We start from the raw sequence: 22,860 nt of genomic DNA on the forward strand, positions 1-22,860 counted from the left end.
AATTTATTAAATTTAAAGGAGTTAGAAGTTAACAGGAAGTTAGCTCGCTAGTTTACACCTAAACATTTCATAGCATGTTCTGACAGAGATTTTTGAAGCTAATTAAAACGTACAGCTCTGCTATCACTTCCAACATAAATGAAGACAGAAAACTAAACAGCAGTGGCGTTTGCAGGGTTACTGAAGTTGGACTACCTGCTATATAATGATGTGCTACGTGATTGCTAGCGACACAGCTATGTTAGCATAACATTAGCACAGTGAAGCTGGAGGATGAACGCCAACTTTTTTCCACTCGATAAAAGTTAACGTGAGGGATTCTGGTGGTCAGGGACAAATGCAATCGCATAGCAGGATGCTGTACACGGGCCAAACTTCAGTCAGGAGAACAACTGAGATTATTCATCCACAATACGAGGTTAGTCATTAATATACTGCAACAACATGGGAACAGAACAGCTGCGAGAGAATTCAACATTAATGAATCAATGTTACGGAAGTGGAGGAAGCGCAGTTTTTGGCTTTCCCCATATTTCAAAAGTGCTTCATCTCTTTGCTATGACTGTCGCCCAGCATAATTTGCAGATGATAATGGTTTTAGCTGCAGCTATGCTTTCGACCAAAACAGGCGCAGCTTGATGACATCATCAACATGCGCTATCGGATAGAGCGTCAAAGTCGCTATCGTTGGCCAAATTTATATCGTTTCTATCGCCCACCCCTACTACAAGGTTTAATATTGAGAAACTTGAGGTGGAAAATGACTTGAGCATTGTATAATTCAAGTAACATACATTGAACATACCATCAAAAAATAAAATAAATCATAACATTAAACTCACCTTGCTAAGTTGATCAGGCTTTTTCTTCATCCCCTGAGACCAGCTGCACTGAATCATCACCAGCTTTCCTCATCTTTTTCGCTCAGTGAGGTCTTTCCTTTCCTTGGCCATTCCTCTGCCAGCTGCCTTTGCACTGGAAAACCAAAGTGTGTGATCACAGGTGAAGTAAGGGATATTTTTTCCAGTGCAGGGTGTAGAGTAGTGATGGTAAATTTGATTCTTTTTACTGAATCGGATTTTAATGAGGCGCTCACCAAAGTGAATCGGTTTTTTTGAGTCATTTGATTCACTGAGTCAGTTGACCAGAGAGTGCAAAAAATTTACATTTTCACTCAAACTTAATTTGTCTCTCTTTTCATGTAAATCCCACTGCTAAGATGAATGATTCTAAAAAACAACCCAACTATTTTATGGAGCATAAAAGAGCAAAAACATTTCTAAAATTAAGCAATTTCCTATCAAAATTGCTTAATAAACATTTATTTTGTTTATTTTTATTTTATTAGTATTTTCCTTAAATGTGTTAAATATATATTTTCTCATCTAAATGTCCACTGAGCTGTGAGCCAGGGGGCGGTAATGCGCCTTAACATTGGTTGCCAACCAAGAAGAAGAAGAAGCTGTGAGCCAGGAGGGAGGGGGTGAGTGAGTGAGTGATTCGTTCGCTCGCTCTATGATTCAGCACAGGAGGGAGGGGGTGAGCGAGTCCTGAGTGATTTGCTTAAGCTTACGATTCAGCACAGGAAGGGAGGGGGTGAGTAGCTCAAATGTGTTGTTAGCATGTTAGCAGAGCGATGCTACTGTGAACCAAGGAGCTATTTTCTTGATGTGAGCTTCTACTCAGGGTTTTTTCTTCCAGTTCAGAGCAGAAATGCTTTTGTTAAGAAACTGGCTGTTGTTTTCTTCCCCCCCGCAATTTTAATTATAAGCTAGATATATTTCTACTAAGCAAATTAGTTTGCTAACAGAAACAGGGATGAGTCAGTGAGTCAGTTGGGCTTGTGAATCATGATTCACGAGTCAGTAAAGTGATTCTCGAGTATTGAACATCACTAGTTTAGAGTGCTCCATTTGGTGATAGCTGTTGAACAACATTTCTAAGGATGTTGAAAAAGACAAATATTTCTGTTTACTATTAGGCAAAATCATCAAATAAATCACATTTTCAACAAAAGTTAGAGCGAAGGCACAGTTACAGGGAAAATGTGTCTGTCTGTGACTAAATGTACTGAGGTGAGTAATTTGCTATCAGCCTGCTTATTGATTCATTGTACTGATGCTACAATGATTTGTACAAATTTTGGAAATCTACAATAACATTTCTAAATAAAACTGATGATGTACAATGTTGTCAAACCACCTGATTTATAATATTGTTACTTAAGAATAAGAAAAGTAACAGTCTTCAACACTTGCAGATAACAAACTCACAGACACTCACCTCACGCTCAATGATACCAAACGCATCAGCAAAGAGCTCATCAACCTCCAGGATACTTACAAGACTGCAGTGGAAACCATGAAGGATGCCAGGAAGCAGCTGGACAGTGAGATGAGCCGTCAGACACAAACCAACTGGGAGCTTGAACACCAGACAAAACGAAGCAATGACTATAAAAGTCAGATGGAAAAAGTTACAAAGGAAATTGAAGCCATGAGAACACGCTTATCAATGCTTAGTAAGACCGGTTTCATTGTTTCTGTATATGATAAAATTGTAAAAGCATAATGATTTATTTCATAATTTTTTATAAAGGTGGTATTATTTTTTGGAAACAGGCGATGGCTGCAAACACTGTCCTGCAGGATGGATTTTAATGAACTCTGTATGTTACTACTTCCCCTTGAAGTCAAATGAATTCAAAACATGGAAGGAATCCAGAGATTTCTGTCAGCTGCAGGGAGGAGATCTTATAATCATAGACAGCCAAGATGAAGAGGTTTGTTAGTATTTCTGTGGAGCGGTGTTCATGCAGATTTCTGAAAATTTATCTTTGGTTTTGTTTCTTTTTTTGTTAGAACTCAACAGTCAATTATTTGAGAAATCAGCTACTTCCGTGCAACTGATATAAGATGCGGTAACCTGAACACAGCTTCAACCGTCTGTTTGTTGAAAAATAGTAACTGTAACGGCGTTGTAACAATAGGAATAGTAATTAGATTACTCATTACTGAAAAAAGTAACGCCGTTTCTTGTAACGCCGTTATTCCCATCACTGGTCTTTCCTCATCATAAAATTTAGATTTTGTGGTAACAAACACATTGATGGCTTACATAATTGGGATAAAGAAGTTAAAAATATGTACAGCTTCTGAATTTAATGTAATTAAAAGATAAAATTCACAATATGCCCGCTCAAGTATTCACCAGAGAAAGAGAAAATGAATTAATTCATTTACTATGTCCCAGATTTAGGGGCTTCAACACAGGACTTGGCCAACTGGAAATCAGGCCGAGAAGGCAAAAATACTTTTAAAATTAAAATAGTGTTTACATTTATTAGTCAAGTTTGACTTTATATCGAGACTTAATGAGATAAAGGCAGGTTTCAGATCAAGTAGACATGTCAGGTGTGTGTTTGAATCAATGCCTTTAGAAAATGTCTGTTTGCTCCACTCATTGCAATGAAATGTTTGTAAAGCATTTTAAAAATATATAAATATTTTCCCGTTTTTGTCCGGACCAGATTATCAAATCAAAGCAAAGTAACAACTGAAAGTAACACACTGGAAAAACAAAACAAAAAACGTGACTTTTGCCTTCAGGCCCCTACCCTCCCACAGCTATCACCAAATTCGGAGTGCGCATGCGTTGATTTTTGTACCGCAACATGATTGGCAGTCTGATGTTTTATGTGCTCTACTATTTATCACGGTACCTGACCGTTCGACCCTCAGGTAAATCTAACAGTGGATTTGCAAACGTGTCTGAACTTGTGATTGTCGGCTGAGCAAATACGGACTGAAAAAAAAAAAACTACGTATTACGTATGTATTTCCCCAGACACGCTGCCTGGAGCTAATAGTGCTAAAGTTTAGTTAGCACTTTTTTTGCTGTCTGCTTCACCGGCATGAGGTTTTTGGTAATGTTTCCCGTTATAAGCTCAGTGTGACACACGTTGTGGTGTCCCCAATTTGCCAAAAGTTTCCTCTTTGTGAAAACGGTAACGAAGAACATATTTAGCTGTTGCAGTGCAGCTAACTTTATGAAGTGCTACATGAGTTAACTTGCACCTGTTCTTGAGGTCTTGACGCCCCCTTGTGACGCAAAGACGCTATCACATGACTTTTATGGTGTTGTTTATGTTCCGTAAGCACGTCTGTGTTTTCATGGGTTGTCGTTGACCTCTTAAAGTATAAGGTTTAGTAACTTTTAGCATACCTGCTTTCTTACTGTATTCTTGGCTTACAGGGGCCTCAAAAAAGGGCCTCCCTCCTGCCGTGGTTAATGACAAAGCTGCGTGGGATGCCAAAACCCGGAGGTTCACCGATTTGCAGACAGAGCAGCTGGAGCAGCGGCTCCGCCCAACCGGTGGTTCGAAGGGAGAAACGAAAGAAAGGGTAAAAGATCCAAGCCCGGAAGTGGAAAAAACTACAAGGAGCAACATGGACAAAGAACCTCCAACGGCTGTCCCGGATAAAGATACAATGAGTGACGGAAACTCAAACATTACTTCAGAAGTACCATCTGAAGTAAAAGAGGAAGAAGCGGGGAAGAGACATGGAGCAAATCAGGAGAACCTTCAAGATTCAAAACAGGAGGATAGAGAAATAATTACCCACCTTAAGGTGCTGCATATGGATGCAGAGAATGGGGGAATCTCACCAGCAAAGGAGACGATGCCAGAGCAAGCACTCGAGGAACAGTTAAAGTGTCTGCAGACAGAGGACAGCATAAAAGATACTGCATCTCAAGTACAGAAACAAGCCATGGGAGAGTCTGGATCTCCAGCTAAGAAGAGCACACCGGAAATGACCAGCTCAGCAGAAGACCAAATTCAAATACCATACATGGAAAAGTTAGAGACTACTTTTGAAGAGTGCTGGGATGAATACATAGTCCCAGCTGCAGATGAGCCACATGATGGAGTCAGCATTTCCGAGACGGTGTTTCCCTCCCTTCTCTCTCATCCTCAGGCCCACTTTAAGCTCAGTGAGCAGCACCATGCACAAACCAGCTGGCACTTCCCTGCAGGACCTGGTCTCACAGAAGAGGTGCAGTGCCCACTTATAACTTTTCCTTCTATGAGCTATTACCCTCCTGTAGAGCCAGCACTTCCCTTGGAAGGTGAGGATGAAGGCTATATTTTGTTTTTAATTTAATATTTTTACTTTTTTTAAAAACTAATTTACAGTTCAGTAACCCGCTCCATGTATATCTGTCCTTCTTCCAGTGATGTGGAGAGTCTGGGTAGAGATGGATGAGAGTGCTGCTTCAGCAGAGCCTGCCCTCATACCCTTCACAAATGCCACTATGGACTTCACTGTAATGTCCTACAACATCCTTGCTCAGGACTTACTAGAAGCCAACCAGCAACTGTACACACACTGCCCCCTGGAGGTGCTGGATTGGCATTACCGATGTAACCTGCTTTTAAAGGAAATAGAACAATGGCTACCAGACGTGAGTCATGTCAAATTCATGTTTCTGAAATTTAACTTGCAAAATTTTATATCTAATGTTAGGTGTCCGCTAATACTCTGTGTAGATTTTGTGTCTTCAAGAGGTTCAGGAGAACCACTACCATGAACAGCTGCATCCTGCCCTGTCTCAGATGGGTAGGTCAGCTGAGACAAAACAGTGGAAGAGTCATGTTGGGGGATGTTTTGACAAAGATGTTACACATATTCTGTTCATGTTGTTGATCCAGGCTACACTTGTGTGTACAAGAGGCGTACGGGAACCAAGACAGATGGATGTGCTACTTGCTTTCGTAGCAGCTTCTCTCAAGTGGCTGCCACTCACCTAGAGTTCTTCAAGCCTGAGACGGAGCTGTTAGACCGGCACAATGTGGGCATTGTTTTGCTTCTTCGGCCACTGGTCAACCGGGGTTCACAAGTGAAGGAGGTGGGCTCGCCACTCTGTGTAGCCAACACCCACCTGCTTTTCAACCCCAGGAGGGGGGACGTGAAGTTGGCTCAGTTAGCAATATTGCTGGCTGAAATTGACAGCGTGATCAAGTCCTGTAAGGCTAAAGGTGAACACTGTAACGTAATAATGTGTGGAGACTTTAACTCTGTCCCACACATGCCTCTGTACCAGCTGATCACTACCAGCCAACTCCACTACCAAAACCTGCCAGCATGGATGGTAAGAAAATATAAACTAATTAAGTAACACCTTGTCTCAATTTTTATTTATTCATGCCTCAGTAAGAGTTTCTGTATTCACTGACAGGTATCAGGTCAAGAAGATCTGTCATATAAGGCCAATTGCCACAGACTGTTGGCGCCACTTTGGCCCAGCTCTCTGGGAATCACTGGCAGCTGCCAGTACACTACTGCCAATGAGATATTTGAGAGAGAGAAATCAGGTAAGGTTAAGTCAAGTGCACTGTTACTATAGTAATATTGATCCATAGCGCATGTCTCATTCTTCAGTGGTATCTTTTCTCCATAATTTCTATTGATGCTTGATGATTTCTTCTTCTTGCGTAGGGAAATGTCAGTACAGCCACGACTTCATGCTGCAGCTGCGCTACTGTCCAGCTGCTTGTGTCCGTCCTCAGGGCCTGGAAGAGATTCCAGGGGTGACTGACATCACACCAGGTAGTACAAAAATACAATACAGAAACTGCACTCGCATTTTCATTTAAAGCTCCTGATTTCCTTACCATGATATGTTGATTCTCTGTTCATTTTTTTCTTATTGTGCACAGATGCTTCAAGGGCAAATCATCTTGATGATAAAAGGTCAGTTTACCACAGAAGCAACAGACAATAAACAACATAGTATTAAAGTTACTGTAACTGAATTCTTTCTACCATTTAGAAAGTTACATATCACACATGGAGCTAATGTATGATGTACAATATTATCAAGCTTACGCTGATTTTTAGCTCCATGTTTTTAGTTTTAGACTCTCCTATGGTAGCTTTACATGGTTTAAAAAGCCCTTATTTATGTTGAAGTGAACCTCGGTGGAGAGCTCTGCATCATCCGCTGTCTGAAAAAAGTAGTTTTAGCTCCTGTCACTTTGAGGCCACCTTACCTTTAAGCCCTTTGTTCTGTTTGCTGCCCTTTGTAAACAAAACATTACGTAGCAGATGTATGGTGCTGCTGTTTACCTGGTATCTAGTCGTTTACCTGGGATGACAATATTAAGGATGTCCACACTGAGCCTAAGCTTTTGGGTCACACGGATCACATTTCAGTACTGTGTAAGCCTCTTTACATTTCTTTATATTTCACCAGGAACTTGGGAAATGCAGAGATTTATTGAAATGCATACAAAGATACAAAGTTTGTTCAATTCTAATGAGCTTTTAAAGTCAATAGTTGGTATTCTTCAGCACTCTATTAGGCAACTTTATTGTAATTTATTTAAGTGGTCTTTATAAATGGATCTTCAGGTGTTTTGAAGGACATTCAAAGCTCTTCTTTGGATGTTGCCTTTTATCTCATTCTCTGTCAAGATGATCCCACAGTGCTTCAGTGTTTTTCTTCATATCCAGGTATGCTTATACTGCATTGGTACTATGTTTGGGGCTGTCTTGCGGAAAATTCTAGCTTTTGTCAATCAGTTGCCTTCAGATAAGTGAGGCACAGTGGGTGAAAACTTCACAGTATTTTTATACATGCATAATTCCATTGTTTTGACAAGATCCCCCAACACCACTGGCTGAAATCCCACGACAGAGCCTTCCTGTATTTTACAGACTGCTTTAGAGGCCGTTTGTACCTCTCTTCTCCCTCCTCTGTGCATATTAATAATGGTTGGGGTGAGAAATTTCAAATTTGGATTCTCATCCCACAGCGTCATGGTGGTTAGGACTGTTGCCTCACAGCAAGAAGGTCCTGAGTTCAATTTCACCATCAGGCCGGGGTCTTTCTGTGTGTACTCCAGCTTCCTCCCACAGTTCAAAGACATGTAGTTAGCTAAGTTAGGTTAATTGGTAACTCTATAGTTAATTGCCCATAGTGAGTGCGAATGGTTGTCTGTCTCTATCTGTTATCCCTGTGACAGACTGGGTATACCCTACGACAGCTGGGATAGACAAAGATAAGTGGAAGAGAATGGATGGATGGATTCTCATCCCACAAGACCTGCTACCACTGACTTTCAGTCCAGTTCTTGTGTAATTTGTCATTCTTCATCCTTTTGGTATGGTAGCTACCCTTCCAGTAATTGTTTCTGATGAGGCTTTAGCAATAAGGATTGGCTGAAGGGCCATCTAGAATTTTTTTTCCTATTTCTTACCAAAATAATTTTCAAATACTGTCCATTTTCTGTTGATAGTTTCTTTTTGACTTGTTATTGCATCTTTTTTTCTGCACTTGTGCCGTTATCCTATTTTCTTTTTAACGACACTCTGCACACTCTGCCAAGTTTTAGGCTAATAGCTTTTTGAAATTTTGCAAAAATACAGTACTATGCCTGTCAGACTTGTTATCACTGGCACTTTTTGTAGATTCAGCTAAAGAAAGTACACCTAATTATGTTTTATGTGACAGACTGCTAGCAACAAGGTGCCTAAAGAAACATCCCTTGAGTTTTTATGCTTCAGGGATCCATGGGTCAGTGTGAAGTGGCTTAATAAAGACCAAAAGATATTTATCTGAAAATGGTCTGTTTCAAGGACTGGACTAAAATGAGTAAAAAGCAGCCAATATCCAAGTAAGAACTTTTTTTTTTTTTTTTTTTTGTTATTACTTTATTCTGAACAAAACGAGACAGCAACTTAGAAGAGACAGATCCAGGACAAGGACATAGATGACTTAAAAACACGGACGATACAATAATTGAAACACGGGGGATATAGGAGCGAGTGTAGAATTTATAATGTGCAAGGAACCTCAATGTGAGAAGTGTCTTTAACCAGAATCTGTCAGTGATCAGGTGAAAGATGGTGGGATGTGGCAGCCCAGCAAGTAAGACAGCTGTGCAGTAATCTGGGTCCAAAAGGGCTTCATGTAGGTGCAGAGCCTGATTGCATCTCAGGGTGTTCTGAGAGCACTGTATGCAAGTATCGGTGTCGCTAAATCCAATTTTGCAAAGGTGATGCCAAGAGTGAGATGAGTAATTCTTTTTTTTTCTTTCCAAATAGTTGAATTGAACAAGCTATAATTGAATACAAAGTCTGGGTTATTGAAGATTAGTGACTTAGATTAGTGGATGGTCTAACTACAGAGTGTGTGATCTGATATGCATCCCACCAGAGTTGACGCTATTGTTATACTTTGGAAGCATTTATGTTTTTTAAGAGGCTGGGTGATAAGCGGTAGGTCTGACAAATGTATATCTTTACCAAGTACTTGTTTGGTATCTAACCAGATGGTTTCATGTTGGGAGTGCAAGTATAACTTTGAAAGACCTTCAGAAAGCTTGGAGAACTACTGCTCAAGAACACTTTAAAAACACGAAAGTGTCATTTGAAGCAAGATATCCAGAAAGGAGGGGGTGGCTCAAGACTTTTGCACAGAACAGTACATATGTTGACCTAATTGCATCTTTGGCCAAAACTAATGAGCATCCACCACTGTAACAGGATAGACAGATGAAAGATGATAAGTAACAGCAAAATATGTCCACTGGAAGTATAAATAAGATCTATTAATCATTAATTCTATGGTTTTGCAGGTTCAGACACACAGTCCACCATCGGTTAAACCTAGAGTCGGTTTATAAGCACATTCTCCCAGGTTCTGGAAATCCAGAAGTGACAACCCTGCATTCGGAGGTCGGACACACAGTCAACTACATCTTCTATTCTCCAAAACATGTTCTTACTGGTCGACAAGGTATGAGGATGTCTGACACGAAGAATATTTAAGATGTTCAAGCTCTAAATTAATTATTTGTGACATTAAATATATTGTGTTGTTTATTGTTTCTTTTCCTTAGCTTGTGCTAGCTTTCTGAACGATGGCCTGAAACTCATCGGGTCTCTTTCTCTTCTGTCTGAGGATGTCTTGTGGTCAATGAATGGCCTTCCCAATCACATATTCCCCTCAGACCATCTCAGTCTTCTCGCTAAATTTCAGCTGGACCTCAGTAATGCTTGACGGGAAGAACTGTGATTGAATGTTGGAACATATTTTCTTTCCAACTGTTCATTTATACAGGTTTTTGTTATAAATACATTTTTTCTGCTTCACTACTGGCAACAAAATCATAGTTTTGCAACTGAATAGACCTTAATTTCTTTTCCCAAATAGCAATGTAAATAATGGACACCATTTTTCAGTCTACTTTTTTTGTGCTTTTCATTAGATAAATACTGAAATGTCACAATTCTTTAATGATGCTTTAACAGTTTCTTTTAAAAATGCAGCCATTGATTGCTTTGTTGCTGGTGTGGAAACTACATGGACCTGTTCATGTTGCTGTTGGTGAATGTTGTTTTGTTTGGGGTGGGATTTTTTTCTTCTTTTAAATTTAGTCTTGAAACTATGAATATTTTTTAGATTGTTAATAATGCTGAATAAATATATTCCCTAAATGTGTGCATCTCCCTGTGTTTACTGTCTGGTGATGTCTGGATGACATGAATTAATATTTGTGTGGTGTTGATTTGTTAATGCATGATGAATCTTAGTGTGAAAGGGTAAAATGTAGGCTGTAGAGTGTGTCATCACCCCTGTCAGTATGCTGTTTAGATATATAGGGTTATGATGAAGGAAAACCATGAACCCCTTACCTCTGCTGGTATGATTTTGTTTACTTTGTGTGAATTGCAGTTAAAGTTCAGTTCATCATATACTAGTGCAGCCCCTCGATTAACCCACTGTTTGAGACGAGTCATTTTAAGATAACATACTTTTTCTCCCTAAGTTAGGACATTCCCTTGCCCTGCTAGCTGCTTGTCCTGTGTGAGCACACCATGATTATTATTTCTACTAGGAGTAAAACTATAAATAGATTATTCAGTTTGGGCATGGTCTTACTTTTTCAGCATTTTTTCCAATTTGAAGGTATTCTGAAATCTAAAAGTCCAGTATGTTGAACTCTGCCATCGCAGTATGACAGTGCTTTAGTTTGCTGAGGCTTGTGTTTCCCCTGTTATAGAAGTGTTTGCTTTGTATAGTAGTCCTGACAGAGATGGTGTTTAGAGAGCTCAGTGCGCTCTTGTTATGTGCCTCTGTTCTGGAAGGATCTGCAGTGCTCATTATGAACTGCTGATAGATAGAAAACCAAAAAATTCCCTGCCTGGCACAAAGACACCAAATTACAGTGTGTCTCCTTGTTAAGTATAGAGTTTATGATCTTGTTAAGGATTAGCAGACATTTTAACCTTTTTTTAAGCAAGGTGTTGCGTAATCTCCAGGCATTCAAAGTTTTTTCTTTGGTCATTTGCTGCTTTTCACAAATTTTCAGTCCAGTCCTTGTACCTGACCCGTTTCCTAAACCACATAACACTGACCTATGACTTATTCAAAGCATAAAAAAGGCACGTAATTCAAGCAACGAACCTGTCTTGTGTTTACACATTATAGAAAGCTGAGCAAAGAACCAATTTTAAATTCTATATTCAGAAACTTTGTTACTAGAAGCCTGTCACAAAAGCAAATTTGTTTCCAGTTCTTCGGTTAAATCAAGGAAAACAACAAAAACTTGGGATATCTCAGTATAGCATACAGTGTGTTCTTAAACAGTCTGAGGAACCTGGACAAGTAGAAGACCAAAGACGTGTCAGGCCTAAAACTGTATCTACAGCAGATAAGCACCATCGGAAATTCCTTTAAAAAATTGGACAAATTCAACAAAGACTTAACCAGGGTCCAAGAGACCCATCTAGTGTCATAAAACTGTCCACAACTTGCAGTTATCACTAAAAAATAGATATACAAACACACTAAACCACTGCCTTAACTTTCTTGTTGGAGGTAATAAAAAAAACCCATAAAGATGTGTTGCCATAATCAACGTGACTCTTTATTGTGATTCTGCAAATCAACAGTTTTTGATACAAAACAACCGTGTTATAAGACATGAGAATGGACAACACCTACCGTAGAGATAAAAACGTTGGCTGCAGCAACATTTGAAACAGGGTGATAAACAATAAGTATTTACGGGTGATCGTCAACAACGAGGGTATAAAATGACGGTATTTCCAATAAAAAAAATACAAAATGCAGGTAAAAGTGCTGTAAACAAACTGCTATACACTTTTGTTTAAATGGAAGTCAGTTACTTAGGTTACCACTTAAGGCAAGTGAAGCATTTGATAAAGTTGCTACAAATAAAAGTACAGTTCACACAAACTCGCCTCGTTGTTACTTTACAATAAATGCAGCTGCATTACTCATCGGCTTTAACTCATGTGAAAGATGTTATATTTATCAGTTAGAATAACTGATGACACGTGTGTTTATGTTATAGTGATTCAGACGGGCAGAGCTGCTTTGTGTTTAGTCGGGCAATAAGAATAATGGGTTAGATGTTTTTAAAAAAGTGTTTATCCTCCTCTTTGAATTATCACACAAGGCACGAGGGAAGTGGTTTGCAAACTAGTCACTACACAAGTAATGGTTGCCCAGCAGAGTCTAAGTGGATATATACTACATGACATTTATTTGCACACTTACAGTACAACTAGACAGATTGCAGACGAGCCTCGAGAGCTTCTGTAGACAGCACAGGGACCTGTGATATGTCCAGCAGCTGAGCCGGTACTTTTTGTCCAGCTTTAGCTTCTTCGCTTTGTTTTACCAAAACTTTTTCAGTCATTTATAATGTTTACATATTACTGCACTTGTGCCCCAGCTCTGTTTTATGTTGGGAGCACTGCCAGCACCAATTTCTATGCACAGTAACTGCTACAGAAAAATACTGTAACAACACAGGGAAGCTGAATGAGGCGTTTGTTTGCGAGGAGTTGCTGGTAATCTATTCAACACTGAATCCTGTGAACGGGCCAGTGTGTACAAAAAAATAAACCTTAGGTTAAATCACTGGCCCCTGGAAAATATCAGATTCACGTCATATGACATGTAACACATTAACCACCACTTCCATGATCTAAATCTAAATCTGTGGGCACAAATTCAATGAGCAGCATTGGAATCTGTGAGCAAGAAACAAAACAAAAGGGTAGGAAGGCATAGAGGGGTACCTGTGTGTACAAAGCTCAGATCAGCCCCAAGCATGAGGGAAATTTATACACAAGTCAACTCTGCTTAAAAAAAATAAATTCTGCTTCTGCTTCTCTCACGACCTGATTCGAGGATTAGAAATCTCTCGGCCCTACTGTGATTGGTCACCGTAAACACAGTCATACCCACATGGAGATTCTTGTACTGTCACTGACAGCTAATATTACAGGAAGTCCAGAGGCGGCGGAGTTAATGGAGACTCCAAATTAAGGGTCCACATAACAAATTCAAGTAAAAACATTTTTGTCAAGTAACATATAAACATTGTAAAACTGGCAGGGAAAAAGTGCATTGTAAGATTTTCTTTAGCCTATCCAAATGAATAGCATTCCTTAACTGTTTTTAAGCCTGAATAGGTAAGGCTACACAGTGGGTATAACTGTTTTGCAGCAAAACACTCAACTCACACGCTCTGCCCTTTGTTCCTGATTGGATCATTAAATTGAAATTTAATAGAAGTGAAAACATCAGAGCAGGCGTTTTTCTTTTTACACTGAGCTGTGGTTGCACCTATAGAGCATCCATATTTCACTGCTGTAATCAGATTTTTAAAAATTGATATTGCATTTTTTATGTTGTTGTACCATTATGCAGCATACTGACTGTTTTTATGCTGCATTTTAGCGCTTTTTCTTTTAACCAAAACACATTTGAAAGATGATGTCACTTCACAGCTTTAGCTGTGCCATAGCATTAACCTGTATGAGCACGTGTGTCCTCCAGCACCAAGCAGAAACGCTCTCAGACACATGTCCCATTCTTTGCCTCTCCCTGTGTTTTTTGTTTCCAGCTTGCAGCTGCTTCCCGGTCATTGAATTTGTGCATGAGGACTTGTGAGTGGGTGGCAGTTAATATGTGCACGTGTGGAAATAATCTAATTTTCTAATGAACGTGTTCTGTTACGCTCGTATTCTATGGCAAAATCTAACACCCTGTGTGGCGCTTTGAAATCTGCTAATTATCTAAAAAAATAAAATAAAATCTTCCTCAGACTCGAATCTGGTATCCGTTCATATCTGTGGAGGATTTTTGTTCCAAAACCTTCTTGTCTCCAGAGGGGCTGCAAATAAATAAATAAATAAATGTTAGAAACAACAACGAGGTTTATTCATATAAGAAGCAAACTGTGACTAATTTAGAAGCTCCTTCTTTTTGCCTTCGATCATAAGACATCTCCAGCGCAAATACTGAGAGCTATGCAGAGCATGTGATTAATCATACCGCCTCTCAACACGGCTGATCCTCCGTATGGGGCTGCCTGGTCCTCTGAGGGGTGAACCCATGCTGTTCCTCCTATCTTTGGTGGGAGATGGAGGTGCAGGCTTTCCTATCTGCAAAACCACAAAAGAACATAAGAGCTTCATTCACTTGAAAACATCATGAGTGAGCTACCAGTGCTTTCACCATTACTCTGAGTGTCAGTGGCTGAAGTATGTCTCTGTCTTTAATGTGATTGTGTAATGCACTGAGTGCACAAGATCAGCTACTGATGGACAGAGCCACCCTTGAGTAAAGCACTGCAGAGCAGCGTCAAGTCATTAGTTTTATTATACACCGAGCTCAGCATCCAGGCTGCCTTCATTATATGAGCATCAGAGGTGATGAGAGAACAGCATTTGAGAGAGATTGCTCTTCAAACAGCAGTTCAAATCAGTGTCACCACGCATGAAGAGAGAGCACGTCAAAGGGAATTTGATAAGCAGAAAGGGCAGTCCACCTGCGCCACTCTACCTTTAGCCTCATGTCTCGAGTATGTCTCTCCAGCTCCTTCCGTAGCTCCTCCTTGGTGAGCTTGTCCACATCAAGTATAGAATGTTTCCACTCTATCTGCTCCACGCTGTGAGGATCGTGGGAAACGTACTGGCCAATCTTGACTTTTCGTAAGGTGTGCCAGTAGCCCCTGTATGCTCCTTCAAACTCCTGGACCAAGTCCAGTAGTGTTCGAAATTCCAGGGGCTTAAACATGAGTTCCTCTCTTCGGCTCATGCCCAGCGCTCCAAAGCGCCCCCCGCTGTGGACTCCCAGCACAATGTGGTGGAAGTGGTTCCCTGAGAACTGAGATTTAAAGCTGAGGGGGAAGCGCTCCACGGCAGGCATGTTGTTGGTGAGGTAACTGCATCAAGCTGAGTCAAGGAAACGTACAACTGACCTTCAAATCCTAAGTCTAAAAAACGTCTGTACAAATTGATCTAAAACCGGGCATATAATGGTGAAGCCTGCTGCTTCTTATTATGTAGAAAATCCATCTGTTTTGTTCCGCTATACTAGATAATATCTGAAGCCAAAATTTGATGAGAAAACATACGGTAGATCTGCCAAAAAACAAATTTATGAATCCATTTGTCAACCCATTCTGTCAGGCTCCACTGGAGTGAAGCAGAAAACAAAACAGTAACACTTTATAATACGGCCGTGACTAAAGGTGCAATCCCATAGCAATTAAATGGAATTTCATTGAATTTTATGCATATGTATTGATGTATCCATTAATGTTTTAAAATTACTGTTTGTTTTTTCACTAAACTACCAGGAAATTATGCAGTACTTAAATTTACATACAGTATAATTATTTCTTGTTTACCTACCCTTAAGTATTTGTGTAGAAATATAATTACATTGTAATTTTAAATAAAATTAATTGAAATTTAATTTAATTACAGGGTAATTACGCCCTTAGTCTCAGGCTGTATTGTAAAGTGCTGCCAACAAAACAATAAATTAAGACCTGCACCACGTCCTCTGTGGTCATAAAGATACATTCCCAAGATCACTGCCTCCAGACATTTGATTGGCAGAGCCTCCCGCGTCATCTCCTTAGCAATGTCCATTAACCTGCGCAAAACAAACGAAAAACAAGAGTACCATTTAATGTCATTCTGAGTTAGGGGACAGCAGCCTACTGCACTACCAGTTACAGGAACACATTGTTATTGATTTCATGAAAACAAAAGCATTGTCATTGAGCCAGGGAAATAATATTGGCGCTACTAAATCTAATAAAGTGAGGTCAGGGAAAGTGTTTTCCAGCCCTGTGCTGATTGACACACACTCCTACACACAAAGCCCTGAAGTAAACCAGAGAGATCCATATGCATGCACTCACAGCAACACTGGGTAAATATTAAGAAATCAAAGACCCTCATCCCAGACATCCTGTGATTGCTGCTGTAAATATCTGTGACTGAAGAACTCCTTACGCAGTAAGAGGGCGGCTTTTCTTTATTTCAAAAAACTGCGTTCCTGTGTGATTGTACCTGTAAAGCACAGTTAAGGTCATACTGCGAGAAGGCAACATGACAAATGTTTTAAGAGAAAGGAAAAGGCAGCTCCTTAAAGTGCTCTGTGGGAGTCATAGGCTGTTGGTTAATAATGGATGAAATCCTTCTCTGGCTGGAAATCAAGCTTTCACCTAATATAGCATCTGTGGTGGCCTACATTATATTTCAGCTGTCTGGCCCATATTTTAAACTGTGAAAAAAACAGTGGGTCAGTGGGATTCTGCACTTTAACATCCACATTTCCTATGATCGGTGTGTAAAATCTATAAACAATCTATATAGTCTCAAAATCATTTTAAATGCACCCTGTTATCACTGATTTAGTTCTAACCGGCTTGCTCAAAGGATACTGCAATTCCCTGATGTACTTCTGTATGGCTTCCAGGCGCTGTGGGATAGTGGTGGTAGGCTGGTATGTAGGCACACTTGGTATTGGAATCTGTGGGACAGAGCATCCGAACAGCTGCATTACCATAACACAATCCCAATATTCATTGCAGCTGGTGAATGTAGCATTGTTTGACCTCTGTGCTCTTCTGTTTTGTATAACTAATAGCAAAAGTAGCAAAATAGAAATTTCCTGTGCAGGGAAGTTTGCACAAAACACGCATTATATATTCAGTGCTGTGCGAGCAGCTGCATTTCCTTCCTCCTTCCTTCGGGCTTTACCTTGGGCAGGTCAGTGGCACCTCTTATCTCCTTCGCCAATGCTTCACCGCTGGGATGGATTCGAGCCACATGGCGCCACATCCTCTCCCAAGTCTCCTCATCCACCGGGAAGCCACTTCTGTTCACATAGAAAGGCACCCCTCCATCCCTCAACTCTTCGTCGCCTTCATCCTCCTGCTCCTCGTCTCTCTCCTCCAATGAGCCAACTGTGGCCAAGAGCATCCCCTCCTTTACCAGGAAGCCCAGCAGAGTTCTGGCACAGAAACGTCCTGACTGATGCCTTTAAATCCTTACACCTTGATTAATCTGCTTGCAGGTTTAAGTAGGTGTCCACGACAGATGGCCAACTCATGACACCGAGTGGATTATGGCATCAGTATTTCATAAAAGAAAGGCTGATCTGCTATAATTAATATTCGCCTGTGTCACAGCACGTAAATATGAGGCAGTGGTTTAATAACGTGTATTAAAATCGTACTGCAATAAGTATTAGACACTTTGAAATAAACAATAGTAGACTAAAGGCATTCAATGACCAGAAATTGAAATAAATAAATCGAGACAATAAGGCTACTTAAGGTATAAAATGCTTGGCCTTACTGTTAATGTTCATCAACAACCAAACACAGGCCAGCCAACATTAACACTCTCGATGCGAGGATTGACTTTGCAGACAGCAAAGTATAAATTCCTAATTCCCCCTTTCGTTAGAGGTCATTCACGCCACAGACATCCAGCAAATCGCCGCTCTCCTGCATTTCCATCTCCCCGGCGCTGCTCACACGTCCGCTTTGTCCGTTTCACCAAACGATTTCCGTCCAAGTCCGCCGGTTCATTGTTCACACAGATGCTCTTCTTGGCTTCAGCGTCTGCGGTTATTCACATCCAACGAGCTACTCAGACACTCCCCAAATCTCTTCTCCTGCGCATGCTCCCTACTTAGCGGATGATCTCAGCAGGGGTACGATGATGCATTTAGGTGCTCCTCGTAAGCTGTCAACCTGAGGTCTGCTTTAGCTTATATTTCAATTTTCCAATTTAACAGTATACTACAAGTAGAAAATAAGGAAATGTACTTCTTGATTATAAAATGTCACATTACTGTTAAATGTTAAATTAGCTCTGAGTAAACATCACTTTACACATTTAACATGGAAAAATGAAAGACAGAAGATATTTCAATAACACGTTTATTCAATGAAAAAAAAATTGTAACAAAATGTTTCAAGAACAAATCACTCAATTAAATTATTTTGCAGTTTGAAATGTGATCAAATACACCCCATCCTCACTAAATGAAACTTCCATCCATTCAAGGCTTATCTAATCCAGCTGACACTGGGTGAGAGGAAGGATACACGCCAGACAGGTCACCAGCTTATCACAGGGGGTGATGATCACAATCATTCACACTCAAACTCACCCATACTGTCAAACCACATTCCCCAGTTAATGTGTTTGTTATATTAACCTAACATGTACGTGTCTCTGGACTGTACGAGGAAGCAGGAGTATCCAGAGAAAACAAAATAAGCCTCAATCCTCAATATTTTTTAATACAAATGAAAGGAATAATCAACAAGAAACTTCAGTCTATTTACACTTCTTGGTCAGCTGTAGATACATTAAAATCTTGGAGCACCGTAGTCATCAGGCATCCGCTCAATGTTATACCTGTTTTTAGAATCAGAACAAATTGATTTCAAAGTTAGCAATAACATTATTTTAATTTTATATTTGAAAAACACTTGGAAAATAAAATAGCTACAATCAAAGCTGCCATATATTTTAATTAAAATGCAGAACCCTGCTACCTGTGGTTTGAGATGTACATGATGGGAACTCCAGGGATCTTCCTGACCCTCCTCTTCAGATCTCGGTCAACAGTGGCCAGGATGTAACACTTGTGCTGCAGAAATATTTTTACATAATTTACATCTCCCCTTAGCAACATAGCCAGCGTTAGAAGATGGACATTTATACACATCACAGTTACTATTTGGCAATTTGCCTTTTATCAGAGAACTGTTCCAGAAAGCAGGATTAGTGTAAACTTTTAACTCTATCACACTCCTCTTCTTACTGACTGGTTTTCTTTAATAAACCTGAACTGCTTATTTGATTCCTTCTACAAATACACACATGCATATATATTTTATCCTGTTTATTTACCAAAATTTTTAGTTTTTATGTTTTGTACCTCAGAAAATGTTTAATAAGATTGCCTTCTTTGCATATAATTTAGTTGCACTTTTACTTTTGTATAATGACAAAGATTCTGAATATATGTGCTTTGATATCAAGGTATCCATAAAGGAAAATTCAAATCAAGAGTAAATAATAGAAGAGTGGAACACACAAAATAAAATGCAATTCATGGACTTTTTTCCCCTTCCTGTTTTCTAATTCATTTGATCATCCTGTTTTTTGTTGTTGTTTGTTTAAATACCACATATCACTAATAGGGCTGCCACGATTAGTCGACTAGTCACGATTACGTCGACTATCAAAATCGTCGACGACTAATTTAATAGTCGACGCGTCGTTTGAAGCTTTGTAAGATCCCAAAAGACGCAGGAATTAGTAGGATTTAAGAGTGTAATAACGGACTGAAACAGAAGATGGCAGCACTGCATGTACAAGGATGCCAGCTGCCGTTAAACCCCGAAGAAGAAGAAGCTCTGTCCCAGAATTCATAGCGCGGCCCAGCCCAGTTTCCAACAATGGCAGCAGCTAGTTAGTTTTAATATTACTCTTATTATTCTTTCTGGGTCACAAAATAAACGTTTAACATATTTTCAGGCGAGAATGTAGCTGTGTAAACCTCAAATATCTGCTCAGTTTATCAAGACACCACATATTTTCAAAAGCGCTCTGACGTTTTCGGAGACATCTGTTACCCACTAGCTCGATAGCGAGCCGGGGGCTAGGCTCACTAGAGCCGTGAGAACACCGGACTCCCGGCAGATCGTTTTCAAACCCACTGCCGTCTTTCGCTACTCAGGTTAAATATATATAAGTCACTTAGATAACTTAAAATGTTATTGTTTGGCTTTTTTTAGTATTTTATTTGTTCCTGAGTAAATCGGTTTGGCTGAGATTAAAGTTATAGTTCTTACACAGCTGAATAAACGTCAAGCAGACAGCTGATTATCAGAAGTGTGAGATGCTGGAAAATTTACTCCAGTGTCCCGTTATATTTTAGATAGCAAGGAGTTGATTAAACTTCACCGAAACAATCTGCAGATTTCATTAAAATTTAATAAACTATCATCTTGTCTTTATTTTTAGTTAGCACAGACCTTAAACACTTAAAGCTGTAAGCTAATGATAGTTATATAAGAGCAGATGCTGCTGGTGCAATAAGCTGTACTTTTACGTTCAATGGATGATGATCTGATTAGTCGACTAATCGCAAAAATAATCGGTGACTAGTCGACTATCAAAATAATCGTTTGTGGCAGCCCTAATCACTAATATAATATACTCGGAACATATCACAACCTGAACTCAGAGTGATAACACAGAATTAACTGATCTAACTACAATCAGCTGTTCTGGAAACTGAGACTCTGAGGTGATTTTTGCACATGAGACCTGGACGATCTTGAGAAAAATCTGGTTTTAACTTTGTCTGAAAGTGTCCTTTCTCACATGTAGCACACAGCAAAACACTAATCGCTTCAGCTGGGTTCTCACTATTGGAACTACTCTGTTTAATTTCAGCCTGAGTACAGGGTAACCACTCGCCTCATCAAATCTGCAATCGGTGTCTGCAAAGTCAGACTTAAGAGATGCAGCATCATACCTATGTTTTATCATCTGTTTCTTACTATCAGCAGATCAGACAGATAGACATTAGATATCTGACATTGCCATTTCCGGAAAGCTGACAATGAGCTGGCTAAACAACAGCAGCTGATTATAAGCTAACATTATTCCAGCTACTGTTAGGCTAAAGTGTCCTAAAAATCAATTTTCCATCTGTTGAACAGTTTTATTACATTGTCACATTTTATGAAAGTTAATTCAGTAAGTTTCTAAGTCCAACAATGTTTGTTCCACTTCAAAGAAAGTCTTACTAACACCACTAACAGCGGCAAAAACGGCAGCACTTAAAACCATCAGTGTCACTGTCATCAGACAGAAGTGAGCTCATATACTCATATCAGATTCCTTTCACGATATTTTATAGCGTTCTCCACAGTAAATGCACAAGGACACCAGCTGAGGTAAACAGCAGACTGCAGCAGACATTTTCTCTACATCCTTTACCTAATTTCTTTGTTTAGGGAATAGCTGCAAAGACTCCACTCTAGAGAGTTTTGGAGTTGGTTACGTAGTTCCTTTATTTTCTGTGGTCAATTTTTAAGGCTACCTAATTGTGTTATCTTACTGTTCAGCTCTTGTGTGTGCTGACAAGCAAACAGCTGGTGCAAAAAAAATTAACACTGACATTTAATTGCATATATTACCTGTGTTACTCGTTGGACTAAACAGTCATCGGCATAAGTTCCCTTGTGTGTGCAAGGCAGACGCTCAAATCTTGGATCTTTTGCTATCCTACAAAAAATAAACGAGGTGAAGACTGTTTCAATAACAAACATAACTTTAAATGCATTCAAGTTTGAAACACTTATTTACATCAAGCAGCCTTTACCTGAGTGCGACTCTGTATTTCATTCCAAGCTTTTCAATCTCCGCCATTACACAGTCTGTAATATATGGTATACCTGGATGGGATGGAATTTATTTAAAAAATTCATATAAACTTTCTGTTTTATTGGATGCTGATATAAAACAAGTGACATACAGCAACTTTATTATTTTCATAAAAAATTCCCACTGAACACTAATACTTACATTTGGCATAAAGGCAGTCCATCATAGACTGAACAATGTCCAGTTTGGCCTTGATGGAGAAGTTTATAAAGTTTGTGTCAACCAGAATGTGGTATGGTGGGCCAAGCTGAGTGTTGTATTGAAAAAAGAGGCACGATGGGTACTTAGTCCTGCACAAAAATCAAAGAAATGAAACCAAATTCATGATCAAACACTTTTTAACGATCCAATGCGTATTTCTGTTTCGTGGCTAACTTACACTTCTCTCTCCTTCAGCTGCGAAGGGTCTTTCTTCTTTTTCTCTTTTGCTTTGGCTCGGTCTGTCTCTTTTCTACAAAACAAACGATGAGTTGTGGCAGCTTTTTACGTGGGAAGTGGGTGAAGCAATGAATCACATGGCTCTAAATAAAGCAGAGACGCAGAAAGCACTGGCGAAACTTACATTCTTTGGTCCTTGAGACTGATCATTCTTTTCATCGCTGCATATCTCTTCGTTTTCTGCTTCCCCTGCATTGATGAAGCCCAAAATTGATCACAACCAACACTTAACAGCAGAAACTTCAACTGTGTTAATATACAATTTCTCTAAATAGAGTGACAGAACCTACTCAAAACCTTTTGAAACGTTAACGCTCGTTAAAAAAAGATACCGTTCACTGTTTAACCTTTAAAACGTCGCGACTAAAGATCCGATGTGGAAACATTGCATTAGCATTAGCATGTTAGCTTAACGGTAAATCTGCCAAAACTTTCTAACCTTCAAGTTAAAAAAAAAGAAGTTATCTAACAACAATTGTTAAGTCGGTGATGTTACTCTGATACAGTGAGAAACTACGTACCATTTCAAATTTCAGTGACTGAACCCACAGACCGGCTACAAGTACGACTTGCTACCCTCGTGTTAGCAATG

The 22,860-nt window shown here is 39.6% G+C and overlaps 3 protein-coding genes across 3 annotated transcripts; 1 reads left to right on the top strand and 2 right to left on the bottom strand.

Annotated features, from left to right (window-relative positions):
* The first annotated feature begins 3,672 nt into the window (after window positions 1-3,672).
* Window positions 3,673-10,423, top strand: angel1 (angel homolog 1 (Drosophila)). Its single transcript, XM_085342847.1, has 10 exons — window positions 3,673-3,740; window positions 4,255-5,130; window positions 5,237-5,466; window positions 5,552-5,621; window positions 5,714-6,153; window positions 6,241-6,376; window positions 6,501-6,611; window positions 6,722-6,755; window positions 9,644-9,804; window positions 9,908-10,423. The coding sequence occupies exons 1-10, from the start codon at window positions 3,674-3,676 to the stop codon at window positions 10,066-10,068; spliced, it is 2,286 nt and encodes a 761-aa protein (XP_085198973.1). The 5' UTR covers window position 3,673; the 3' UTR covers window positions 10,069-10,423.
* A 3,725-nt stretch (window positions 10,424-14,148) lies between these two features.
* On the bottom strand, window positions 14,149-17,330 carry vash1 (vasohibin 1). The gene is made up of 7 exons (XM_085343082.1): window positions 17,109-17,330; window positions 16,790-16,878; window positions 16,359-16,415; window positions 15,919-15,993; window positions 14,893-15,274; window positions 14,383-14,492; window positions 14,149-14,221 (listed from the first exon to the last, which is right to left on the bottom strand). Exons 1-7 carry the CDS (start codon window positions 17,328-17,330, stop codon window positions 14,149-14,151), a joined length of 1,008 nt encoding a protein of 335 aa, XP_085199208.1.
* Window positions 17,331-18,350: 1,020 nt separating this feature from the next.
* fcf1 (FCF1 rRNA-processing protein) lies at window positions 18,351-22,850 on the bottom strand. The gene is made up of 8 exons (XM_085342730.1): window positions 22,790-22,850; window positions 22,393-22,457; window positions 22,210-22,281; window positions 21,972-22,120; window positions 21,769-21,841; window positions 21,584-21,671; window positions 18,923-19,017; window positions 18,351-18,782 (listed from the first exon to the last, which is right to left on the bottom strand). The coding sequence occupies exons 1-8, from the start codon at window positions 22,790-22,792 to the stop codon at window positions 18,734-18,736; spliced, it is 594 nt and encodes a 197-aa protein (XP_085198856.1). The 5' UTR covers window positions 22,793-22,850; the 3' UTR covers window positions 18,351-18,733.
* Window positions 22,851-22,860: the final 10 nt, after the last annotated feature.

Source organism: Diplotaxodon limnothrissa, linkage group LG19, assembly GCF_057381915.1.
Source record: "Diplotaxodon limnothrissa isolate DT_005_m linkage group LG19, D_limnothrissa_male_GT1.1, whole genome shotgun sequence".
In the NCBI taxonomy this organism is placed as follows: Eukaryota; Metazoa; Chordata; class Actinopteri; order Cichliformes; family Cichlidae; genus Diplotaxodon; species Diplotaxodon limnothrissa.

Bases quoted from the DNA above. Each gene is read 5' to 3' on its own strand.
- angel1 (XM_085342847.1), top strand. From the start codon at position 3,674: ATGATTGGCAGTCTGATGTTTTATGTGCTCTACTATTTATCACGGTAC. The intron at 6,756-9,643 runs GTCAGTTTACCA...ATGGTTTTGCAG, and splicing joins AATCATCTTGATGATAAAAG to GTTCAGACACACAGTCCACC. The intron at 9,805-9,907 runs GTATGAGGATGT...TCTTTTCCTTAG, and splicing joins TGTTCTTACTGGTCGACAAG to CTTGTGCTAGCTTTCTGAAC.
- vash1 (XM_085343082.1), bottom strand. From the start codon at position 17,330: ATGCTCTTGGCCACAGTTGGCTCATTGGAGGAGAGAGACGAGGAGCAG. The intron at 16,879-17,108 runs GTAAAGCCCGAA...TCTGTCCCACAG, and splicing joins GTGCCACTGACCTGCCCAAG to ATTCCAATACCAAGTGTGCC. The intron at 15,275-15,918 runs GTATCTTTATGA...AGCTTGATGCAG, and splicing joins GAGGCAGTGATCTTGGGAAT to TTACCTCACCAACAACATGC.
- fcf1 (XM_085342730.1), bottom strand. The intron at 21,672-21,768 runs GTAAAGGCTGCT...TATTTTTTGTAG, and splicing joins AAATACAGAGTCGCACTCAG to GATAGCAAAAGATCCAAGAT. The intron at 19,018-21,583 runs GTAATATATGCA...ATATTTCTGCAG, and splicing joins TAGTCCAACGAGTAACACAG to CACAAGTGTTACATCCTGGC.